The following is a 23907-nucleotide window of genomic DNA, read 5'->3' as shown; positions in this document are numbered from 1 at the left end:
CCGCCGGCCGCAACACAGGCTGCCGCTCGTTTGTGAACAGCGCGGGTAGCACGTAGCAGCTTCAGCTGGCTGTTTCTTATGTGGTCAGCGGCGTCCAGAATGCGACCGAGCAAAGCATCTCGCGTTGCCACCTTCACATTGTAAACCAGTTCTTTCGTCCATGCCCACACACAATAATCCAGTGGGCTTAAGTCTGGAGACCTGGCTGACAATTCTTCGCGTACTCGTACGTGGACTGCGGTGTACCATATGAACACTGCCTTCTTCATTGACCCCTTCATTAACACCACGCTCGGCTGCAATACGAACGCCGGGAAGTCTACCGGTATCTCGCAATGCCTGGTAAACTCCAGTAAACACTCTCCGGTTCGGAAACCGTTGCTGATATTCAGCTACGGCAAGAACTGAGTTACCGTCACAAAACCCGTACACATAAATCATATCTGCATACTCCTCAAATTAAAATGTAAATGGCATCGTGAACGTAACAGAAGCACCGAGATGAGAACTGTTCTGAACACCAGTAGCCGCCACACTAGCCGTGGCCTTACATACCAACCCACCACGCCTTAGGTACCTCTCAAGTGTCGAGATAACGGGAACGATCTGTCTGTAGCTGGCTAAATATAGCGACCCGCCACATAAAAATCGCGGTTGACACGAAGGCGTGTACGGGAATGAAAAAACGGTCATAACTCCGTAACCGTCCAAAATCGGACAAATGTTTATATGAACATTTTTGATCACAAAGAGCTAGGAAATCACCTCTTGCAGTTATGCCCTAAAGTCGTGAAACACCCTATATACAGGGCCTCTGCCAGTCCAGGCTCAGTACAGCAAGTTATGCCCTATTTCTAGTAGCTTCCGCTACAACGACCGTCTAGTCACTTGAACGGTCGTATCCTTGATCGCCACCAAGTTTAAGCCTCTTATACTTTCTATGTCGGGCTTCTCCTTGTCCAATATTGCGAACATTTTCGTTATCATGATTTTGTATGACTTCCGCTTGTTGCCTGTATAATTTTGTTATGTAATATTGTCTGCTCTCAACTGAACTCCTCCTTCTATGCTGCTCAACAAAATAGAAAATACTATTTCCAACGATACCCTTATTGTTGTGTTTACATATCTCTTGATTATAAGCAGATTGTTCTGTTGTTTTGTGCGTGTTTAATGACCGAGCTGTTATCTAGAATAAACTAGTTTGGCTTTCAGGCGTCATGTCACAATACATAACACGACCTACACAGTTTAAACAATGGCAATATCTAAGTCAGAATATCCACTTTTATGCTATTAAAACATAATTTCTCACAGTATGGTTGTCAGAAATTATGAAGGCAACAGGCCAACATAAAATAGACTCACTGATTTGGTTGATAATTCAGTACTCGAACGTTTGGTATCCGAAAATGTATATCTATCAGTTGCCTTCCTGAAAGGTTTGTATAATTAAGTTATATAAAATAATAGTACGAAATTTATATGAACATCTTCCTCGATATGAATTACATTTGATTAATAAAAGAAGTTTGGAAAGCACTTTACCCCAGAACACATTGAAATAATTAGAAAGTAGTGAAATGGCCGTTGAAAACTGGAAGAGGCATTTTGCTCTGTGACGGATAGCACTAACATAAGTGCACTGTTGAATGTAGTGACACTTGAGAGACACTTCTCCTCGACGATTTTAATTAAAACCTATGCCATGTAACTTGTCTCTGCAAAGATGGATGCTGCAATACCAACCGAAGCAAAGATATCTCTCGTTGCTGTTTACTGCTGCCATCTTATGGAGTCATTGTGAGTCATCAATATTCCTACACAACACACACGTGCATATTCAATTGGAAATCGTATGATATTATAATAAATATATGTAAATATAATGTTATCATATACAGTATATAGATAATGGCATATCTCTAGAGATATCTGTGTCTGTCAGTAACATACTGTGGCATGTAGATCAGTTGCTAGGCAACGACTGCGAAATAAGGAGCTACACAATAGCTGTTTTTAAGTAATGTCTCTGTAGAAAACGGCCGTTGCTGGATAATTAGCAAAACACACACGTACGCAATAATAGAAGAGCTGTTGGAAGCGGTGTGCTCTGTGCGGTTCGTGCCGAAGGTATATAACGTGGGCCAGCTGCCATTAGAAAGAGGACGCTTGTCCGGCCTTGGAATAGCGGCAGATACCTACCTCCTAAAATTGCAGCACATGCAAAACAAGGTTTTGCGCACCGTTGGAAACTTTCCAAAGTGCACACCGGGCCGGACACCAAGACTTACTGACTAACCGTCAGTCGCAATGTGACTTTGACTTTGATTAGAGGGGAGTAATTCCGTGTGGAGGAGCACTACGAGTCGTAAGAGGCGACGAAAAGGGAACCATTGACTGGGCAACCCTCTTTGTGGGGGATATAAATACGGGGACCTTGCCCTCCAGGTCGAAAGAGTCTCGAATCTGAGAGAGTAAAATGTCATGAGTCGCCTGGAACTCGTATGTGAGAAAGACTGCGCTGGCGAGGACCAGCAGCAATTGTAAACGACAAACCAAATTTCTCGCCAGAAAGGATATTACATAAGGACAATAACTTCAAGTGTTCAGTTGGAAAATTAGATTACTGGTCGTGACTAACTAATTGGCAGTAAACCGCCAGCCGTAAAGTAATTCTTACTCTGACCAGAAGGGAGTCTTGATACGACAGTGAGAAGAGTAGGAGGTTGGTGTGAGATGGTCGCCAGCCTGCGAGTAAATTGTGAGACAGTCGCCGGCCAGTAAGGCTGTGAACACGGAAGCTGAGGAAGCTACCGCATTTGAAACCGTTACCAGGCGAAAATCGATGAATATATTTGTACACCAGACTGAGAAGACTTAGTGCATTCTCTAGAGAATTGCAGACCGTGTGAAGTAGCGATAGCGCTATAGTTGCTCGTAGTTACAGTCTGTAAGTGTTCAATAAATCCAGTTACCAATCCAGAACTCCGTCTGTAGGCACTCATACACTTAACAATATTCACTGCATACATGAAAAAACGGCCAGACCATGTACGCCTGTACAGGTGCGATACAAAAAAAATATATTCCCAGAATTCAAAGATGAAATCGGCACAAATCCACAGCTCTCAACTCTCATCGGATCACGTGTATAGTATGGGGATGCTAAGAGAATAGTAGGAAAAAGATTACGAAGAACATGAATAACATTTGAGGACAGTTGGGGCTATTTGAGAAAGTAAAAAGTGACGACTTCACAGCCAAACTGAAATTTAAGAATTGAAACCAATTAGTGGAAGAATCTTTCTTTCCTTGGCACTACAGCCCCAGTGGACCTAGGCCTACCTCCATGAACTTCTCCGTTCACTTCGGTTTTACTAGATTTTACACATTCGGTAGGACCCCTTGGGCGGGTGATCAGCTCGTCGCAAGGCCTCTACCTGTACACAAACACAGAAAAACGCACACACACAAACAAAGCATCCATTCCCTGAGTGGGATTCGAGACCACGATCCCGTTTTCCAAGCGAGCGAAGACAGTACATGCTTTAGACCGCTCGGCTACCGTGACCGGCTAGTGAAAGAATAGAGATGATAATAATACGTATATGGAGGCTAACACAATTAGATTCTCAGTAAGGATACACAAAACCAGCACACGGTAGCACTGGCATCGAAGACGGGACAGATTTGCGCGCAGGTTCCCTAGTCAATACAATTCGAAGGGGCAGAGCAAGAGACTCGACGTAGCTGGGCTGCGAGAGTTTTCTTTCGCATCCGTACAGGTTACGGAGCTCATCCAGCGGCTACTGTAGACTCCGGAGGTAGAGCGGCCGGATCGTGAAGCACTCTTCTTACATTTCTCAGTCTGTACAACTTCAGCCTCGCATCGAATTTCCTATCCTTGTCTCACGACAAGTCTTGCAAGAGGTACAAAGGAATGGAGCCGTGTGGAACTGCAGTGCAAGTCCGAATGTACAGTTACACTTCTCTTTTTGTTTTCTTAAGGAGACGGAGACCTTGAGGACCGTTAACACAAGAGCTTGTTCCATTTCAGCGTCAGCAGAGGGACTAGAGGAGTCCTGGGTTGCTAGATTGGAACCCCGCCGGATAGTCACACTTCGCACTTCTGTAATTAAGTATAAGATGTATCAGCAGTTTCATGTTGGAGGATCAGAATATATCACCATACAATAAAATTGTGTATTTTTAGTATTTTGAGGCATAAAACTTCGAGGTAAATACGAGTTAAAAACTGGATTGTGTCATTCCCTCGTTGCTATATACGTACATATAGGCGTTTGAAATAAAAGAAGTCAAATGTAAAGGTGTCGTGCGCTTATTTAGTTAAGCACCGCACCATTAAAACTTATATGACAGTGGAAAAATGCCTCCACCATTCTTGATCTCGGGCTAATTCTATGTGTTTACATGTATTATGACACGATGCCAGAGGAGTTCATTGTTAGACAACGGCTCGGTAAACACGTTCTCGCTAAAACGAATATGCAAGCAACAATAGAAGAATTGATAGGAAACAGTGTTTTCTGTTGTGTCCGTTCCGAAGCTATATAACGAGGATCCCAGGCCAACTGACATAAGAATTGAAGAAGTCTCTTGAGACGGCAGTCATAGATGGCAAAGAGGTAATACTTGAATACTTCAAAGACTTGATGTGTGCTGCAGTAACAGTGAAACTTACAAATCCGTTACCAGTGTACGAATAGTGAAGACTGAGAAGACTTAGCGTGTCCTACGGATTTGTGGTGTGGAATCTGCAATAGTGTTATAATTACTTGAAGTTACGAGTTGTGTGTATAAATGCAATAAATCCAATCATCCAACTGAAGCCCCGTATAATAGTCACGAACCCCTAATACACGTGACACACACACACATATATATAATGTGTGTGTGCGTGAGAGAGAGAGAGATATAGTATGGGTTCGTACATTATTATTTTGCTGTCCGTTGGACGACCGAAGAGCCGGAGTTCAAGTCCAGAGAAGAACAAAACTTTTCTCTTCCTCACGTTGTCCAGACCGACTTTGAGGCCCACCTAGCCTCCTATACAATGGGTACCGGGGGTAAACCGACCGAGGCATGAAGCTGACCAGTCATGAACTAGTGCCCAGTTTAAGGAAACGTGAATCTATATATCAACTCCCCCATACGCCTTCATGGCTCAGTGTTTGATTAGTTAAAAACAGGGAGAATATCCTTTACTTTATGTTGTAGATTGCCATTATGCTGTGAGGTTATTACTTACTTACTTACTCATGGAGCTGAGCCCTGCTGGAGGAGCTGCCAATTCTTCAGCTACTCAAGAATTTCCCAGCATTTTATGGAACCCGAAGATTCATTACCATGTTCACAAGAGCCCTCCAATGATCCCTATCCTGAGCCAGATTAATCCAATCTATACCATCCCATTCTATCTCTCTAAGATCCATTTTAATGTTGTCTACCCACCTACGCCTTGGTCCTTCTTGTGGTCTCTTTCTTCCTGGCTTTCCCACCAATATCATATATGCATTCCTCTTCACTCCCATTCGTGCTACATGACCTATCCACCTCATCCTCCTTGACTTGATCATTCTAATTATACTTGGAGAAGAGTACAAGTAATGAAGCTCCTCATCGTGAAGTTTCCTCTAACCTCCTGTCACTTCATCCCTCTTCGGTCCAAATATTCTCCTCAACACCCTATTCTCAAACACCCTCAGTCTATGATCCTCCTTTAATGTCAGAGACAAAGTTTCACACCCATACAGAACCACACGCAAAATTATATTTCTGTATATTCCAATGTTTATGTTTTTGGACAACAGACGAGAAGATAAAAGGTCCTGGACTGAATGGTAGCAACCGTTACCTGAGTTCAATCTCCTCTTATTTTCCTCCTGAATCAGGTTTCGATCTGTTTTCGTTGTTCCCAAGTATTTGAACTGTGCCACATTTTCAAAACATCTGTTTCCTATCTTTATGTCATGATTTTGTCCTTCATTTTGGTGACGAGACAGTAACATGTACTTAGTTTTCTTTGTGTTTACTTCTAGACCAACCTCTTTACTTGCGTCAATTGAAGTTTGTGTGTTTTCTTTATGGTATCTACATTATCACCCAGTAGACTCACATCATCGGCGTAGACCAACAGTTGATGTGTCCCGTTTAATTTCATCTTCACCTGGTTTCCCTGGACCTTCCTAATTGCATATTCTAAGGCAAAGTTGAAGAGGAGTGGCGATAAAGCATCTCCTTGTTTTAGACCATTCTGGATAGGAAATTTATCAGACAAATACTTACCTACACGGACTTCACTATAAGTTTCTTTTAAACACATTTTAATCAACCTAACTAGTTTCATGGGTATCCCAAACTCTATCAGAATATTGTACAATACTTCCCTCCTGGCTGAATCAAAGGCTTTCTTGAGGTCTATGAATAGCTGATGTACTGTTTCATCGTACTCCGTTTTCTTCTCCAATATCTGACTTTAACTGTTCACTTCGTTGGGCCCCTTACGTTTGGCGCCACTTTATTTAGCCATCACTTTCGCCTACACATTGGTCTCCACTTTCATCCACCGCTTCCTTGTTGTCGTCTGGTTCAGGGTAGGGTGTGGGATTACCCTGAATTTGAATTTTCATGGGCGCCAGTGGATTTGGGTGAAATCCACTAATTTGGAACGGAGAAAACAACGGTGGGATATCGATAGGCGGGCGTTTGGGGTTCCGACGGCTCAGACGGTAGGACGAGATTCTGTCTCAGGGCGATTTCTGGGCCTTGCTCGCACAAGGAGATAGAAAACACATGAAACACACACTTCACTCAATACTGCTGCTCTTTATTTGCAGATGTGAACGAGAAGTACCTATTACACTTTTGAATTTGTGTACCGGACTTGGCCAACACCGATTTAACGTCTGGGAGGTTACTACTAACTCCTGTTACTCCTTTTTGCTACTCACTCCTGTTACTCCTTCTTGCTACTCACTCCTGTTATTCCCTTTTGTGCGACTGACTGCTCTGGAGAGGCAGAAGTCCTGACGGTAAGCAGGAACGCCCGGTTTCCTCTCCTCTGAAATTTTGCTGATTGGCTGAACCTAAAATTTGGGTGTTTCTCTCATTTGCATTCAGCCAATCCCTAACAAGATCCATGTTAATTTGGGCCTAAGTACAACACGGTCCCTCTGACAGCTCTCAAATAAATGGAAGTACACTAACAATCGCTCGGTACGCCCCTCCGAAAATTATTGAGACTCGTATCTGTGAAGTCTCAAATTTTCAAAGACTCGCACCGTCGGAGGTAAGCATTGAAATTCCTAGAAAACACAGCGGGATGCTTCCTGCTACGTTTTGGGGGTTTCAAGTGAGCTGCAGCTTGCTTGTCCCTCAGAAAGACCAGATGTTGTCCTTGGCGCCTGCTGGGGTCAATTCTGTATCATCTTGTGTTAACAGTAGTACAGTTCGTTTACATGTAGTACATTGTAATTAAGAATGTAAATTAACAACATTGCTGAGGTTCCTGCATGGTGCGGTTACATACGAATGCAAAAGATCTGATCTGTAGTTGATCTGTTAAGTCGAAACCCACACTGATGATCCCCAATAATTTCATATATATATATGGACTTAACCTTGAGAGAAGTATATTGGATAAAATTTTGTATGAAGCTGATAGCAGTGATATCCCACGATAATTACTACAGTCAGTTTTATCACCCTTCTTGCGCACTGGTATAATAATAGATTCCTTCCACTGATCAGGCAATTTTTCCTTATCCCAAATAGAATAATTAGGTTGTTAATCTTAGAATGTAATATTTCACCTCCTGCTTGAATAAGTTCTTCCTGAATTTGCTCACTGCTGGAGATTTATACCGATTCAATTTTGCAATAGCACTTTCAACCTCAAAACAGCTAGGATCAGGTACTAACGGCTCAGCTGTGTGGATCTCTGTCTGCCCAAAAGGTGGGAATACACGAGCGCGCCGCGTCTGTAACAGGGCATTACAAGTGATGCGCGGAGTGACTTGGTGCACCTCGAACAAGCGACGCGCACGCAACGAACCATCTAAATGGGGCGCGCAAGCCGCGAGCACCTCAGTTCCATTCTGTCTTCTCCGTCCGCACGACCATGGAAGACGAGGAAGCTTTGCTTTTTATAATAATCATTTTCTCCGGGATTCCACGGTACAGGGAATGATTTGTATGCCTCTATGAGCCCCAAAATACCTTCTTCTGACCACTCCATGTTTGAGGCGTGCGCGCTTCACGAGACAAATGGCAACCGAACCCGACCACACTGCGGAAACGATTCCCTTTGTTTTCGTCAGAAAACCGACAGGAACCGGATCGCTGAGCGGCATGTGAGGCGTGCGCTGCGCGTGTTCACAGTCACGTACACACGAGCGAATAAGTCGCGTATCCCGTTCGATCTATTTTGCATTACAACAGCGGCTTGCTCATGTATTCCCACCTTTACATCACTGACCCTAATACGTAATAAAATACCTCGAAAGTTGACGAGATGCTGCCACAACCTGCAGGGCGATGCGAAAATTTTATTCAGTAGATTCAAATGTGTAGTTAATTGAGAATATGTATTTGTGAGAGACACAGCAATACTAGCGGCGCCTTTAAGAAGACTGAAGATTGTTAGTGAAGTTAGCTATGACATTTTTCCTTTCCATGTGGATTCGCAACGTCAGGCTGTCCGTCCGTAAGCGTGAAACAACACAAGATCTCCAGAACGTACTTTCATTGAGATGGATACCGGTACTTCTGAATTTCACGAAGAATATTCTAAACGCGGTTTCATATTTCGTTCAAATCGGAGAAGTTTAACGTTTACTTTACACTAAGTTCTACATGCATGTCTGTCGCTACACTTTCATTGGAGAAGGCAGTGTTACGAACAGACATTTAGAGGAAAATGAAACACACTTTGAGTCCAATACACTTTTTTTGCGAAGTCTTAAAAATAATCAAAAGAAAGGAATATAGTTTTGAAATTAGGTACTGATAACAACCATGACTTTATGAACAAGAACTTAAAAAAGAAAGAAAAACAACTTCATGGAGCCGAATTCATAGAGTCTATCAACTGCTGACTCAATAAGAAATTTATTATATTTTATGGAAACAGACGGTTCATTACCCTCCTCACAAGAGCCCACCACTGGTCCCTATCATGAGCTACATAAACCCAACAAAGCTCCGATGTTATTTATATATGATCCATTTTAATATTATCTTTCCACTTACGTCTAGGTATCCTTATTGATATCTTTCCTTTACAGTTTCCCACGAAAAACCTGCATGCATTCTCCCTCGCTTCCATGCGTGCTACAGACCAAACCCACCTGATCCTTCTTGACTTGATCATTCTAATTGTATTTGGTGAGCAGTACAAGTTATGAAGCTCTTCATTATGCAGTTTTCTTAACATATTCTTACAATATTTCATCCGTACTTAATCCAAAGATTATTCTCAGTGCCCTCTTCTCAAACACCTTCAGTCTGTGTTCCTCCCCTAATGTTAGAGATCAAGTTTGATACACATACAAACTATAGGCAAAACTATGATCTTGATTGCTTAATATTTTCGCTTTTAGATAGCACACCAGAAGATAAAACGTCCTGAACCGAATGACAGCAAGCATTACTCGAATTTAATCTTGTCTTTGAGTTTTTGTGGAAAAAATTTTGATTTGTTACTGTCGATCGCAAGTATTTGAACTGTGCCGCTGTTTCTTTTTCCTTGAATGCGGATACGGAAGACTTTTTGCTGGTAAGCGGAAATAGAACCATGCTCGTAAGCATGTGAAGATTCCACCAAATTCCGTCCGTAAGCATTACCTGTAGGCATAAAATAATTCCAGATTCGCGGAGCGGATTCTCATCAAATTTGATTCTTGCTAGTTTTATTAAATCCTGTCAATACACGGGAGTTGTTTTTTAAATCATACAAAAAACAGGATACATTCTGAGAACTACGAGTGCATGGGCTTCTGGGCTTATCTCGAACCTATCTTTTTAAATATGTTTTGGAGCGTGAACTGATCTCATGAGATGCAGAGAGAAATTCGAATTTCCCATTTGATCTTTCCTTAACCTTTGGCTTCTCACTTCCGTGAAGTTGGTTGCTTAGTTAGATTTTCACAGTTTTTGGACCAGAATTATTACTCTGTGCGTATATTTCGTTACAAGTATATTCGTCAATCAATGCGAAGATGCAATGGTTTTACGATTACAGGCGTTGATAAGAGAAGTGTCTTATTTTCGTTAATATTTAAATCATTCTGCATTTATAGGTCTACTTGAATATACTAGCTATCTGCCTATCTCTCTATGGCTCTACAATATTTTTTTGGACCTTAACATAGTCGATAGGCCTCCTCGATCCAGGTATCAGCCTGTCGCAAGGCCGCTACCTACACACAGGACAACACAAACACAGAATAAATACATATAGGCATCCATGCTTTTAGCGAGATTCGAACCCACGATCCCAGCGTCCTAGCGAGCGAAGACAGTTCATGCCTTAGACGACCCGGCCATTGTGATAGGCCCTTGAATATACGTATATTTTAATTACAATTTAGTCCCACACACGAGCACAAATAGGCGTAATATTTTCAGCTTATCTGAATAAATAATAAATAAATATTTGAGTTTATCGCAATGAACACTGCGCATACCGTAGATACTGCGGCAGTATGCCACCCACAGCCCCCTGCAAAATGCACATCTTAGGGCCACGCTGCATGCTCTTTCAATTTTGCTTATTCTTCAGTGTGACAACGAATATATTTTTCTGTGCTTGTGAGTGCGGCTGCGGAATTCTTCTTTCGTAAATGCAGTTAAGATAAGTTGCATGTCCACAAATGTCGATTCAGCAAGTTGTCCGAAAATGATGGTATCATAAATTAAGCTCACCAATTTCGTAATGGTTTTGTCAGGTCGGATCTTAGGAAGCTTAGTTCTGGGTCCAGACGCACCCTTCTCTTTTTAACATTTGAGGTTTTCACGGCGGTGACTATGAAGAAAGTGGTCTTCTGGGATATGGCACCATATGCGTTCATGAATATGAGATAATTTTGCTCAAGAATTCAGTCACGTCGAAAATGTTATTGGTAATTGTGGCTAAGGGAAATTTCCTTGAAAATCTTCGAACTATATTGCAAGCTCTTGGCTGAGAATTTCTGTTATTTTAAATTAACGAATGACTCTTTTTTCAGCTGTGCAATGTTCTTCCAGTATTCAGTAAGGAAAGGGGCTTGTGAGGGAACGTGAACGTACCATGTAACTCTGTTCATAATTTTATTTGTTGTCTACTATAAATAAATACAAAATATCACTTTGAGAAATTTGTCCTGTCATCTGTTACACGTCGCAAGCAGGACGTGACATGCAAGGCAGCAATTCTGTACTGGTGGCCTAAGGCTTCGGTATACATTACTTACGTGAGTCTTAACCCCTCCACTGTTACTTACAAAATAGACTAACAAGCTGTACGTTAACAAATATATATATTTCATTCATGCACATGTCAAATTTTATATATAACTCTACACATAAACATTAATTTATTTTTTGTTCTGATATAATTTTCGGAACAAGAGTAGATTTCGCAATACTCCAAAAATTCTGTCTCGCCATAACAGTGAATGGGTTAAAATGAATCGTCTGTATCCATACAGACAAAGCAAAACTTCTGCATGCGAATACAGACAAATCAATTCCAGTTTCTTTACAAGGAAATCTTAAGCTGGTCAGTGACATAATTCAAGAGAATGAATATTATAAATTTTTAGTTTCTTTATCCTGCTTTCGGCAAGACTTTAAATTTAAAAGCTCTTTATCCTCTCAGATCCTAAAGGTATCATTTCACATATCAGGATATTGTAAATTTCTTGTCGCTTCCAGCTCTTTGAAACCCATATTGCTCAAATGCGCAGGTTTTGCGCATGTGAGTAATCTCCCATCACCTGCCAGGGATGAGAACGGAAGAAAACAATTAGTTTAGTTTGTAGTACTCTTCACACTTGTACGTCACAGGAAACCACCAGTTGTCAGAATTTTTAATTTACTAAATTCTTGAAAAGATTAGTTTTGACGAGAGTTTGGCGCCCCAGAAGAAGTTGGCTTTCCACGATTATCTGCAGTAGCTAGGGTCGATGATAAATAATATGGAATATTGTGTTTGAACTGTGGTCCCCAACTTGGATCCAGCTGTAACTTCTGTTTAGCTACCAACAAGACCTTCAACCGTCAGACCTAGGCTCTAAGGCAGCAGTTCTCAGAATTTGGTCTGTGAGACCTGACCAGAGGAGTTCGCAAGGTTATTTTTGTAAGCCTAATTTAAGTTAGAAAAATATTATAGTGAATATTGTCAAAAATATATTGGACTCGGAATTTCTTACAGATGTTTATGTTACGATATAGTGGTGACCAAGGCGTGTGGAAGGATGTGGGGTCCTCGTGTCTGCAGTGTTGGTATGGGCTCCAAGGAAACGAAAATTATAAGAACACTGTCCAAAGGTTTAAGAGGGACTCAAAAGAAAGAGAAGAGTACTGCTTCTGGAATGTAACATAATATAATGACGTAGAAGATTACCGACGTTTCGGAGGAAAGTATTGTCTCAATCTTCAGAGTCATGAGTAATCCAAGGAAGTGACCACATCTTTGATTTCTACCTGCGTCTTACTAGCCAACTGCTTCCCTTACTCGTCTATCCTGAAGACCGAGGCAGTGCCATCTACCCAAATGCCATTGAAATTCTACCGGACTACACAGAGAATCATATCTTTGATGACTCGTCAGTTGACTGCTGATTGTGGTCACGCCCTGAGTTTCGGAACTGCTGCGATGGATCGGTAGGTCAGTGTTGAGTGACGAGTGGTCAGTGAACATAGCCAACAGGTACGGCAGCGTGAGCGATAGCAGGTGTCAATGTTTTGCCCAGGACGGGCACCGAGGTGGGTACGCGGGCCACATCATGGTGTACAGTCTTGAACACTGTTGGATGGTTGACAGCGATGCGTTCCAGCTTGGTGACGGGCTCCACCACGTCAATGTCTTGCACCGTCTCGATGGGTCTGCTGACGACCACGCGGCGAGTAGACACACGCTCACCCGCCGGTTCTGCATGGGGAGGTGCGGGGGTGGCGGACAGGACTCGGGCCCTCACTGGGCCTGCATCGCCCACAGGAAGAGGGCTGGGACCTGCGTGGCCGAAACCGACCTCCGCTACACCGCCGCGAGCAGTCAGCAGCTGGATTAGCCGCTGCTGGTTAGCTTGGTTCGCCTCGGGACTGACGGCGCGGACGGAGGGCACGACATCGGGACCGGCGCGGGCATGAGGGACTAAGTCTACTGGGGCCCCGTTGGCGTGGACCTCGACGGCTGGACCAGCTTTAGCAAGGGGCCCAGTGACACGAGCCCCGGTGTGGGCCCGCGAGAGATGCTGGCGCCGTGAGTCCAGATCCAGCAGGCGCGCTTGCAGCTCCTGCTGTTGGATGTTGAGGGCTCGCTGTTCGGCCTCAAGTTGGTGGCTCTCTGAGGACAGAGCTGCCCGAGCCGCGAACTCCGCATTATCGACAACTACCGACTCCTCGTCCTGAAAGGCAACAGGTCCCGGCTCAGGAGCAGGTCCGAAAGCGGGGGCAGGAGTGGTGGAAACAAAAACCGGTTCAGGTGCCGGGGAAGGGGCGAGGGCGACTGGGGCTGCCACGACAGCAGGCGCAGGATGAACGGGGAAGGCTCCCACGGCCACCGGGCCGACTGGGTTGATAACAGCAGGGCCCTTTTGGATCTTCGCCACGGGCTCTTCCAGCTCCACGAGAGCCGAGCCAGCTGGGCGGACCACCACTCGTTCCTCGATGTCGTAGAACTGCTTCTGGATTGCGGGTCGGCGCAACTGGAACTTGCGGGTGGACACTGCGGGCTTGGCTACGTCCACCAACTTCTGGATCACTCCGGGCTGCGCTTCTACGCGGGTCACGGGCACATCAGCTACCCCTGGCACGTGATGCACAGTGGGGACTGCAGCTACTGTTTTTACGGGTGCTGAAGCGTAGGCAATTCCTGCTGGAGCAGCGTAACCAACAGCAGCAGGGGCTGCAGCTACGGCTGGAGCAGCGTAACCAAAGGCAGCGGGGGCTGCAGCTACGGCTGGAGCAGCGTAACCAACAGCAGCGGGGGCTGCAGCTGCTGCTGGAGCAGCGTAACCAACAGCAGCGGGGGCTGCAGCTAAGTATGAAGCAGCGTAACCTACTTCAGCAGCGGGGGCTGCAGCTACGGCTGGAGCAGCGTAACCTACTTCAGCAGCGGGGGCTGCAGCCACGGCTGGAGCAGCGTAACCTACTTCAGCAGCGTACTGAAGAGGTCCGGCTGCCAACCCAGCAGGCGCAGGACCGTCCACATAAGTGACACCGGCGGGGTTGAGAAACGGGAGCCGAACCGAGAAGTGGCTGCCACCTCCAAGAACGGCCTGTACGACGGCCGCGAGCAGGATCAGTGTTCTCATGGTCCTGCAACAGATAGCGGAGCAGAACGTCGTGACGAAGAGATTCAAGAAAGGAGGAGAATGCGGGGATGAGGAAGGGAGCCCAGCTAACACTGCGGCACGGCGTGCCAGTCTTTGCCCATTCTGACAAAAACAAAACAAAACGAGGTTTATTAAAAAAAAACGCGCTATTTCATCGACAAAGAGATTTTTCTCTTCATTTCCCCCCCTCCAAATTCCTCCTTCACCAGCTTGAAATATTTACTAATTATTCTACGAAGATTTTACACGGAAGTAGAACAGTTCTGTAACGCTGTCATGACAACGAAAACAGTTGAAAACATAATGTCCCACGGGACGTGTGGTGCACACATAAACCAATAAAAATGTGTGAAAGTTTCGAAGTTGGGCAGCAAAGCAGTTCCACAATGCATAGGCATGCAGTGTCATTGTAGTATTTCAACAAACAAATATCCTGCCTCTTGGACAGACCACTTAACGTCGAGGTGGCTAATTAACTTACGTATGGTAAAAACGTAAAGCTATTCCTGTAACAGGCCGTGAAGGCCCACAGGGTTGTGAGAGGTTGAGGCTCCCACATTTTCTAGAAAATCAGCTCACAGATTGCGGTAAGGTTGTCAGCCCTACGCGCTGGCCGCACTTTACCTCCAGGAAGACCCCTGGTACTCATTCCTGTTAGAGACTGAGTCGATCCCAGGCCATAGTACCGATAGAGGAATTAGACGAACTGAAAAATTCAATTACCTCATCGGAAATCGAAACCGCAACGTTCAAAATGATGTGCTAACTAAAAGTAACTAATTGAGTTATTGACTAATGCACTGCTTATTCGAACAGCAAAGTAAATTACAATTTCACATACTAATTGAGTTACTCACTCTAACGTAACACACTCATTCACTGAAAGAACAATTAAATAAAATAAGACCTGAAAGTTTCTGACGATGGTACATTAATACAAATATTATATTTCTGGATATTATCCATCGTCTTGTTTTTATCTAAATATAGAAAGCCGGATAATATTCAGAAACATAATATATAGAATGAACTGAAATTTTAACTAATTGTCTCATTGGATTACTTACTTACTTACTCATGGAGCTGAGCCCTTCTGGAGGAGCTGCCAATTCTTCAGCTACTCAAGAATTTCCCAGCATTTTATGGAACCCGAAGGTTCATCATCGTGTTCACAAGAGCCCTCCATTGGTCCCTATCCTGAGCCAGATCTATCCAATCCATCCCATCCCATCCTATCTCTCTAAGATCCATTTTAATACTGTCCACCCACCTACGCCTTGGTCTCTCCAGTGGTCTCTTTCCTTCTGGCTTTCCCACCAATATCCTATACGCATTCCTCGTCTTCCCCATTCGTACTACATGACCTGCCCACCTCATCCTCCTTGACTTGATCATTCTAATTATACTTGGAGAAGAGTACAAGTTATGAAGCTCCTCATTGTGCAGTTTTCTCCAAACTCCTGTCACTTCATCCCTCTTCGGTCCAAATATTCTCCTTAGCACCCTGTTCTCAAACACTCTCACGTTGGATAAATTACTTAAATTCGATGTAATAAACCTCTTACCTTCCTTCATCCCTAACATGAAAGCGTGCTACTGGACTCTGAAGTAGGTTTCTGGAAATGCTACATCTCTATTGAAGTCTCCGGAAACTGCAAAATCTTTTATATAATAATATATCACACAGACTTGCTTTATACCAGATTGATTCTAAATTATTGTCGGGGATTCCGTGGGCTATAAACGGAAACACCGACAATATTGTGGAANTTATTTTTGACTTATAATGTGTTTGTCTAATGTTTGTATAATGTTACACGTAATTACTTTCATCTACACTGTGCTAAGTCTGTAATTGGCCTTGCGGCTGTTGACTTGGCACATAAATAATAAAGAATTGAATTGAATTGAATTATTATTGTTATTATTATTATTATTAAATTTAATCAGGTTTAGTCCTATATTATTTTTCCTGTTATGGAGGTAGTGTCAAAATGGGAATGAAGTGAGCTGTCCTCTGGTTTGCAATGCAGTTCTGGAGGAGCCCGACGTTTAGAAGGAATATATTGCCTACGTGTGCAGGGTTAAAGCGCCTCCTGCTTCTGCTGCTCCTTGGTATGCCTACATTCTGACGCTGAAGAAGGAGCCAATATCTTCCTGCCCCCAAACTACATGGAGCTGCAACCCAAAAGTCGCATCTCAAATCCAGTGTAAAAAAATGCTTTCTCAGATGAAACAGAATTTCAGAAAAAAATATCTTGTCGGACTTATAGGGTTTCATACAAGAAGTGATTTAGACCTATTTACTGTCATCTGTGAACGAAATTAGAACACATATTTGGAGAAGTGAATAGAAACTGCAATTCTTTGCTACACATTTACGAAAATGTAGTTACGTCCTTAACTTCACAGATATATGACGTCACGATTCCGGGTTTATACCCCGCTTGAGTCACTGCTACAGAGATATATATCTATAGGACTGAATATGCCACACTCACCACTGACAATCTTCCACACTGTCGATGATAGAAGTGTATACACTCAGAGCCGTCTGCTGTGGGGCTTATATACACACGTGGTCAAGTAACCTGTGACACATCCCTCCCTGCCATTCATATACCACTGGTTGGCCAGGATACTAAACCACGCCTCAGTGAAAGGGCGGGCCGCGGTGTCGCGCGGTATTCAGAGCAGGTACGGAACAGCGAAATTCTGAGGTCGGCAGCTGAGAGCGTAGCGTCTTCCGCCCAGGGGTGTCAATAGCATCTGTCCCACTGCCTCGTGCGCATAGCGCACTTAAGCTGCCACACCATGTTAATAGTTTTTGTGATAAACGACGCTAAAAGTATCGAGACAGTCCAAAGTCAGATGTTGTAAAGACTGATGAATTGAAATTGATTTGGTAGAAAGAGGCCGTGTTATAACTCAGTTACTATCAAGACATTTGCCTGGACTGACTAAGGAAAATCACGAAAAATCTCAGACGGGGTAGCAATTGACCTCCAAGTTACACTGGATTTTGATTAAATTTGGCAGACTAAATGTTTCATGCGACTTTGATTCACGTTCATATCGGTTACATAACGTCACGTGTTCTGGGTTCCGTGACTAATAATAACGAGTTTTGGAGAGGACTGGATTTATTAACACCTTATACAATCAACTCTCACTTATATGCAACACAGCGCCATCGCTGATTTACACAAATTACAGTTCACCGTTACACACGCACGAGTCTTCACTAGTTGTATCCTGGTGACAGAATTGGAACAGTCTCACTGTGACTGAATCTTCTAACCACCCGTTAAGACTCCACAGGCTGACTGCTAATTATTCTTCAACTACTAACTTCCCGTCGCTGTATTCTACTGATAAACCTCTCTGCTCCTTCAAACTGCATCCCTTATAAAGTCGCTGTATGGACCACGAAGCACAGGAAACACATCATCTCCTTCGTTGTAGAGGCTTGTTACAACGAAGTTGTCTAGCAAAGAATTTCGGAGCGAACTACATAGAAAACACCTTTCATTCTTGTCGCGTAATATTATAGCCGTGTGTTTATTGGTCCGATACTCAGCAATGGATGTCCTTTATTGTCGCGTATCCTTGTGCACAGCAACGGCTGTTTACCAAGAATCTGTCTTCACGGGAACGTGTTTACCGAGCTGTTGCCTAGCAGTGGGTCGATACGTCACAATATGAATTACACATGAACTTCAAGAATAAATTCTTATAGTTTCTCATAAAGGTTCATGCTGTATAGAAAAACATGTGTATAATGTAAGCAGTCAGGCTTAATTAAGATGTTAATATTCCTTTAGGGTAAAATTATTACGCCATATCAGTGGCATTAAGGCAGAACAACCATAAGGTTGCCATGAGCAGGGAAGAATATTGAAGTACGGAGGTCGGGCTATTGCACAGAAATCCCTGTACAAGATGAGCTTCAGATCTACGCACTTCACAATTAAATTTTATATTCTACAGAGTTACTGAAATGCAGGAAGAAAGAACTGAGCAAATACCGGATTAGCTATCTGAACCAACTGTGTTCACTTTCGTGACCTGAGGATGGAAGGGACGGGTATCTCTGAAACAAATGTATTTATCTACCAAGGTACGCTGTGTCATTTCCCTGAAGACAGTAATTCTCAAGTGGACACAATATTTCAGCAGATCTATCTATCTATCTATCTATCTATCTATCTATCTATCTATCTATCTATCTATCTATCTATCTATCTATCTATCTATCTATCTATCTATCTATCTAAATCTTATACACAGTCGGTAGGTCTCCTTGGACGGAGAATCAGCCCGCCCTAAGGACACTACCTACAAACAGAACAACACAAACAGAATAAACTCAAACAGACATCCATGCCTTGAGTTGGTTTTGAACCCACAATCCCAGCGTTCGAACGAGCGAAGAGAGTTCAAGCTTTATAACGCGCGGCCACTGTGATCGGCTTTCAGCAGAACTACTTACTTACTTACTTACTTACTTAGCGGCCTCCGTAGTCTAGAGGTAACGTTCCCACCTCATGACTCGTTGTACGCGGGTTCAAATACCCGGCGGAGGTCGTCGAATTTTTGAGGGCGGAAAAATTCAGGAAACAAGTCCTCCGGGAGGGACTTTAAGCCGTGGGTCCCGTGTCGTAGCTTTACGGCACGTAAAAGAACCTCATACTTCCAAATGAGGTCACTGAGCAAAATTGCGGACGTTTGCCGCCCAACAGCATTCACTAATACCTCCGGTAGATTGGGGAAGCATTATAGATATTTCTCAGCCAGTAGAGAGCCGGTCTCGCTGGCTGGGCGGGACTGATGGTAAGGACCAATACCGGTAGGATATAGAGGCTGGTAGAAATCATAGAGGGAAGCACAATGGACCACTACAGGTCTAAGTGCATGGGGAAACCCACCCTCTCTAATAACTAACTAACTACTTACTACTTACTTACTCATGGAGCTGAGCCCTTCTGGAGGAGCTGCCAATTATGCAGCTACTCAAGAATTTCCCAGCATTTTATGGAACCCGAAGGTTCATCACTGTGTTCACAAGAGCCCTCCACTGGTCCCTATCCTGAGCCAGATCTATCCAATCCACACCATCCCATCCTATCTCTCTAAGATCCAGTCTAATATTGTCCACCAACTTACGCCTTGGTCTTCCCACTGTTCTCTTTCTTCTGACTTTTCCACCAATATCCTATACGCATTCCTCGTCTCCCCTATTCGTGCTACATGACCTGCCCACCTCATCCTCCTTGCCTTGATCATTCTAATTATACTTGGATGGAGAAGAGTACAAGTTATGAAGCTCCTCATTATTTCAGCAGAACTACAACAAATTAAAAATTGCTGGGATCAAGGAATGGAGTAAGTTCACCAAAGAGACAAAGCAGATGAAAAAGTGTCTTACCTCTTTCACTGCTAGATGATAACAATGCTGTCAGGGAAGAAATGGTATCAATCCAGTTGTAGTGTGAACAGTTTCGCAACAAGGCACATGTATCAGGAACGAAAGAACATACGTGAGGTTGACATTCTTTTACTTCTGATATTGAAGGAAATACATAGTCACGCATATTACAGTGCATTGCAAATACAGCAGAAATTTACATAATTTGGTATACAGATAGTAGTAGTCGAAGATGTAAATATTACGTCATATCAACTGTAAGAATTTAGAGCAACCGAAGGGTAAATAAGTAGATTGTTGAAGTTAAGGATATGAACTTTTACCGCTACAGGTTTCGCAACTAAAATAAATGAACATTAAAGGTAGTGGTGTATGTAAAGTGGCAAAGGAAACATTTTAAAATTGGCTTTATGTACATGCGTATACAGCCAGCTCCAAATTAAGACATACATACACATCTGTACCTGCTATCTCCCTTCCTGCTTCCTACTTTACTAACACCACTACGTAGACATCGTGAGAAATGGCAGGAAATTAAACCACTTATAACAAAATCAAGTGCAGATGTCGGGGAAAAATAAATTTACCTTAATTAACTAACTAACGAATTAACTTCATGGAGCTCAGCCCTTACTGAGAACCCGACAGTTGTGCAGCTACTCAAGAACTTTCCAGCATTTTATGGAACCCGAGAATTTTTTGCCGTGTTCACGAGATCCCTCCACTGGTCCACATCCTCAGTCAGATCAATCCAATCAATACCATCCCATTCTATCTCTCTAAGATCCATTTCAATATTGTCCACCCACTTACGTATTGGTCTTCACAGTGGTCTCTTTCCATCTGGCTTTCCCACCAATATCCTATATGCAAATCTTCTTCTATCCCATTCGTGCTACATGCTCTGTCCATCTCATCCTCCTTGCCTAGATCATTCTAATTATACTTGGAGAAAAATACAGGTTATGAAGCTCCTCATTATGAAGTTTTCTCTAAACCCCTTTCACTCTCTTCCTCTTCGGTCCAAATATTCTCAACACCATGTTCTGGAACACCCGCAGTCCATATTTCTCCCTTAATGTCAGAGACCATGTTTAATACCCGTACAGAACCACAGGCAAAATTAGAGTTTTTTATATTCTAATTTTTAAGTTTTTGGACAGCAGACGAGAAGACAAAAGTTCTGAACTGGATGGTAGCAAGCATTATGCGAGTTCAATCTCCTCTTAATTTCCTCCTCAATCAGGTTTCGATCTGTTATAGTCGTTCCCAAATATCTGAACTGTGGCACATTTTCAAAATATCTGTTAGCTATATATATTTATGTATATTTATGTCATGATTTTGCCCTGCATTCTGATAACGAAACAGCAACATTTACTTAGATCTCTCTGCATTTACTTCTTTAACCACTTTCTTACTAGCATGAACTAAAATTACTGTGTTTTTCTTTATCGCAACTACGCTATGAGCCAGTAGATTCACATCATCAACATCGATCAGCAGCTGATTTATCCCATTTGATTTCAGTACCACCTGGTTTTCCTGCACCTTCATAATGGCATATTCTGAAGCAGAATTCAGAAGCAGTGGCAATAAAGCCTCCCTGGCACTTTTTTTATTGCTAGTGGGGTGGGACTGGGACACGCGGTAGCGTAGTTAGTTGAGGGGCTATGCTACAAGCCGGAAGGTCGCGGGTTCAAGGCCCGATGAGGTCATTGAATTTTTTTCAGTTGACCTAATCCTTCCAGCGGCACTAGGCCCTGGGGTACCAGGAATTAATTAAATAATTTTCCTGGGGAGTAAAGTGCGGCCGGCGCGTAAGGCTGACAAACTTACCGCCATCTTTGAGCCGATTGTCTCGATAGTGTGGGTCACTCAGCGTCTCACCACACTATGGGCCTTAACGGCCTGGTACAGGGATAGCTTTTTTTTTAGTGGGGTGGGACTAAGTCCCTTGTACTGCGGCCACTTCTGCCTATTGTACCAGCCCCAGATGATAGGTGAGGGTGATTTTGGAGCAATTGGTCGAATGAACATTGGCAGGGGAAACCGAAGTACTCGGAGAAAAGTTGCCCCAGAGCCACTTTGTCGACCAAAAATCCCACTTGACCAGGAATCGAACCCGGGCCGCCGGGGTGGGAAGCCAGCGACTAACCGCTTGAGCTATGGCGCGGCCCTTTTACTGAGTTACTCAACAAAGCTTTGCGTGTCGTGGACAAACAGCGCGGTTTGTAGGATAAATGAATGATAATAATGTGAAAATTTTGGAAGGGAACAATTGTGGCCTAATTGTGATACTATCCAACAATTCTCCTGGGGAGCTGAGGAAAACCACGAAAATCTCAGTGACGACAGCTAATGTACCGACCGAGATTTCAACCCATCACCTCACAAATACAATTCTCGAGCGTTTCCTTTAGACCAATCTGATCATTGTATCCATGTTCTGGGATATAAATGACAATAATAATAATAACAACAATAATAATAATAATAATAATAATGTAACGTGTTTCGACNAGTCGGCTGACTGGAGAACTGTTGATAACACACTCTCGTAGGCTTGCTCGGAACTATCTTCGGCGATGGCCAGGTTATAACTCGGCGGCTGTCACAGTACCACTGAAGTCGCCGACTGCTACAGTAGAACTCGCTGGTAGCCACATTAGAACTGACTGGTACCAGCTGTGCAGCTCACTTATATAGCTGCAGTGCTTGCCGGTTGCGTAATGAGTGCCACGTCATCCTGTTACGTCACCGCTGTTGACTCGCCTTGCATAGTTACAAGGTTGCGGGGGCTCGGCTATCTTTGGCTCCGCTCGGCTCTCTTCGGCTCCGCTCGTGACGTCACCGCGCATAGCGGCCAGGATGCGGGGTGATTACTCGCCTATTACGCGAGCGTTACGTTACCGCTGAGGGGTGGGAGGGGAGCGCTGACCTACCCACCGCGTCACTGCTGTTGTGTGGAGGGGGCTCGGCTTTGCGCAACATGTCACAATAATAATAATAATAATAATAATAATAACGGGACACCAAAATTTTTCAGAATTAATGGGTTTTCGGAATTTATTCATCTAAAAACTAGAAAATGTTTCGGAAGCTGGATCTGTGCCCATCTTCAGGTGATGGGGTGATATCTACTGTGTTGTGTCCCTGAGAAAAAGGTGATTTCGGTCACTGACGGAAACAGATCTAGTTTCCGAAAAGTTGTAATCTATTTTTTAGAATATAGGACGACCTGACGAAGACCGAAATCCCCGTAACTCTGTGTGTTGTGCACCATTAACAGAACCCTTTAGAAATTACCACCATGGAACTCAGAGAAGAAGTTTGCAAAGAAGCGAATGTTACCCAGTATAGGACCCAGTTTAAGAAACAGTGATGAAACTTTGGGTTCAATAATTGGTGGAATTTCTAAATCAGCTGACCAGTTAACAGAAATTAAAGGAAATATTGCACAAAGGTAATTAACAGGTCCGGACTTGAATTTCCAACAGGGCACACCAACTCTGCCCGGGGCGGATGGAAGTTTCCGGAGCATTTACCTCCATCTATCGACATGATCCAGACTGATAGATCGTAATCTGCGAGCTGATTGGGCAAACTGGCAACTTCGTCTCTATTAACAGTTCTGTTGGACCGGTTTCTTATTCGGGAGGTCCCTGGTTGATTTAGGTACTGGAGGTTTGCTCTCCTGAATGAGATATCTCCCCCACCCTTGTCCTGGCAGCTACCCCCAGTCCCACAAATTGTCACTGTTGCTCTCGTCTCTCTTTGCTTTTCAGGTTGTTGACAGACGGAAAGAACATTAGGGTGTGGCAGGCGGCTCACTTCAACTCCCCCCGCTAGTGTTCATTCTTTCCCTGACACGAGTATACATAGCAGCTTACTTGACATTACTCTATTCGCTTTTAC

General features: G+C 43.6%; 1 protein-coding gene across 1 annotated transcript; it reads right to left on the bottom strand.

The window, feature by feature from the left end:
• Positions 1–11317: 11317 nt before the first annotated feature.
• On the bottom strand, positions 11318–17092 carry LOC111865500 (calphotin). Its single transcript, XM_023853596.1, has 2 exons — positions 17063–17092; positions 11318–14544 (listed from the first exon to the last, which is right to left on the bottom strand). Exon 2 carries the CDS (start codon positions 14538–14540, stop codon positions 12915–12917), a length of 1626 nt encoding a protein of 541 aa, XP_023709364.1. The 5' UTR covers positions 14541–14544; positions 17063–17092; the 3' UTR covers positions 11318–12914.
• Positions 17093–23907: the final 6815 nt, after the last annotated feature.

This window comes from Cryptotermes secundus, unplaced genomic scaffold (assembly GCF_002891405.2).
Source record: "Cryptotermes secundus unplaced genomic scaffold, Csec_1.0 scaffold530, whole genome shotgun sequence".
NCBI classification, from domain to species: domain Eukaryota; kingdom Metazoa; phylum Arthropoda; class Insecta; order Blattodea; family Kalotermitidae; genus Cryptotermes; species Cryptotermes secundus.
This window is presented reverse-complemented; position numbering and strand designations above follow the sequence as displayed.

What these genes read in the sequence shown, in the direction of transcription:
- LOC111865500 (XM_023853596.1), bottom strand. Translation starts at nt 14,540, where the DNA reads ATGAGAACACTGATCCTGCTCGCGGCCGTCGTACAGGCCGTTCTTGGA.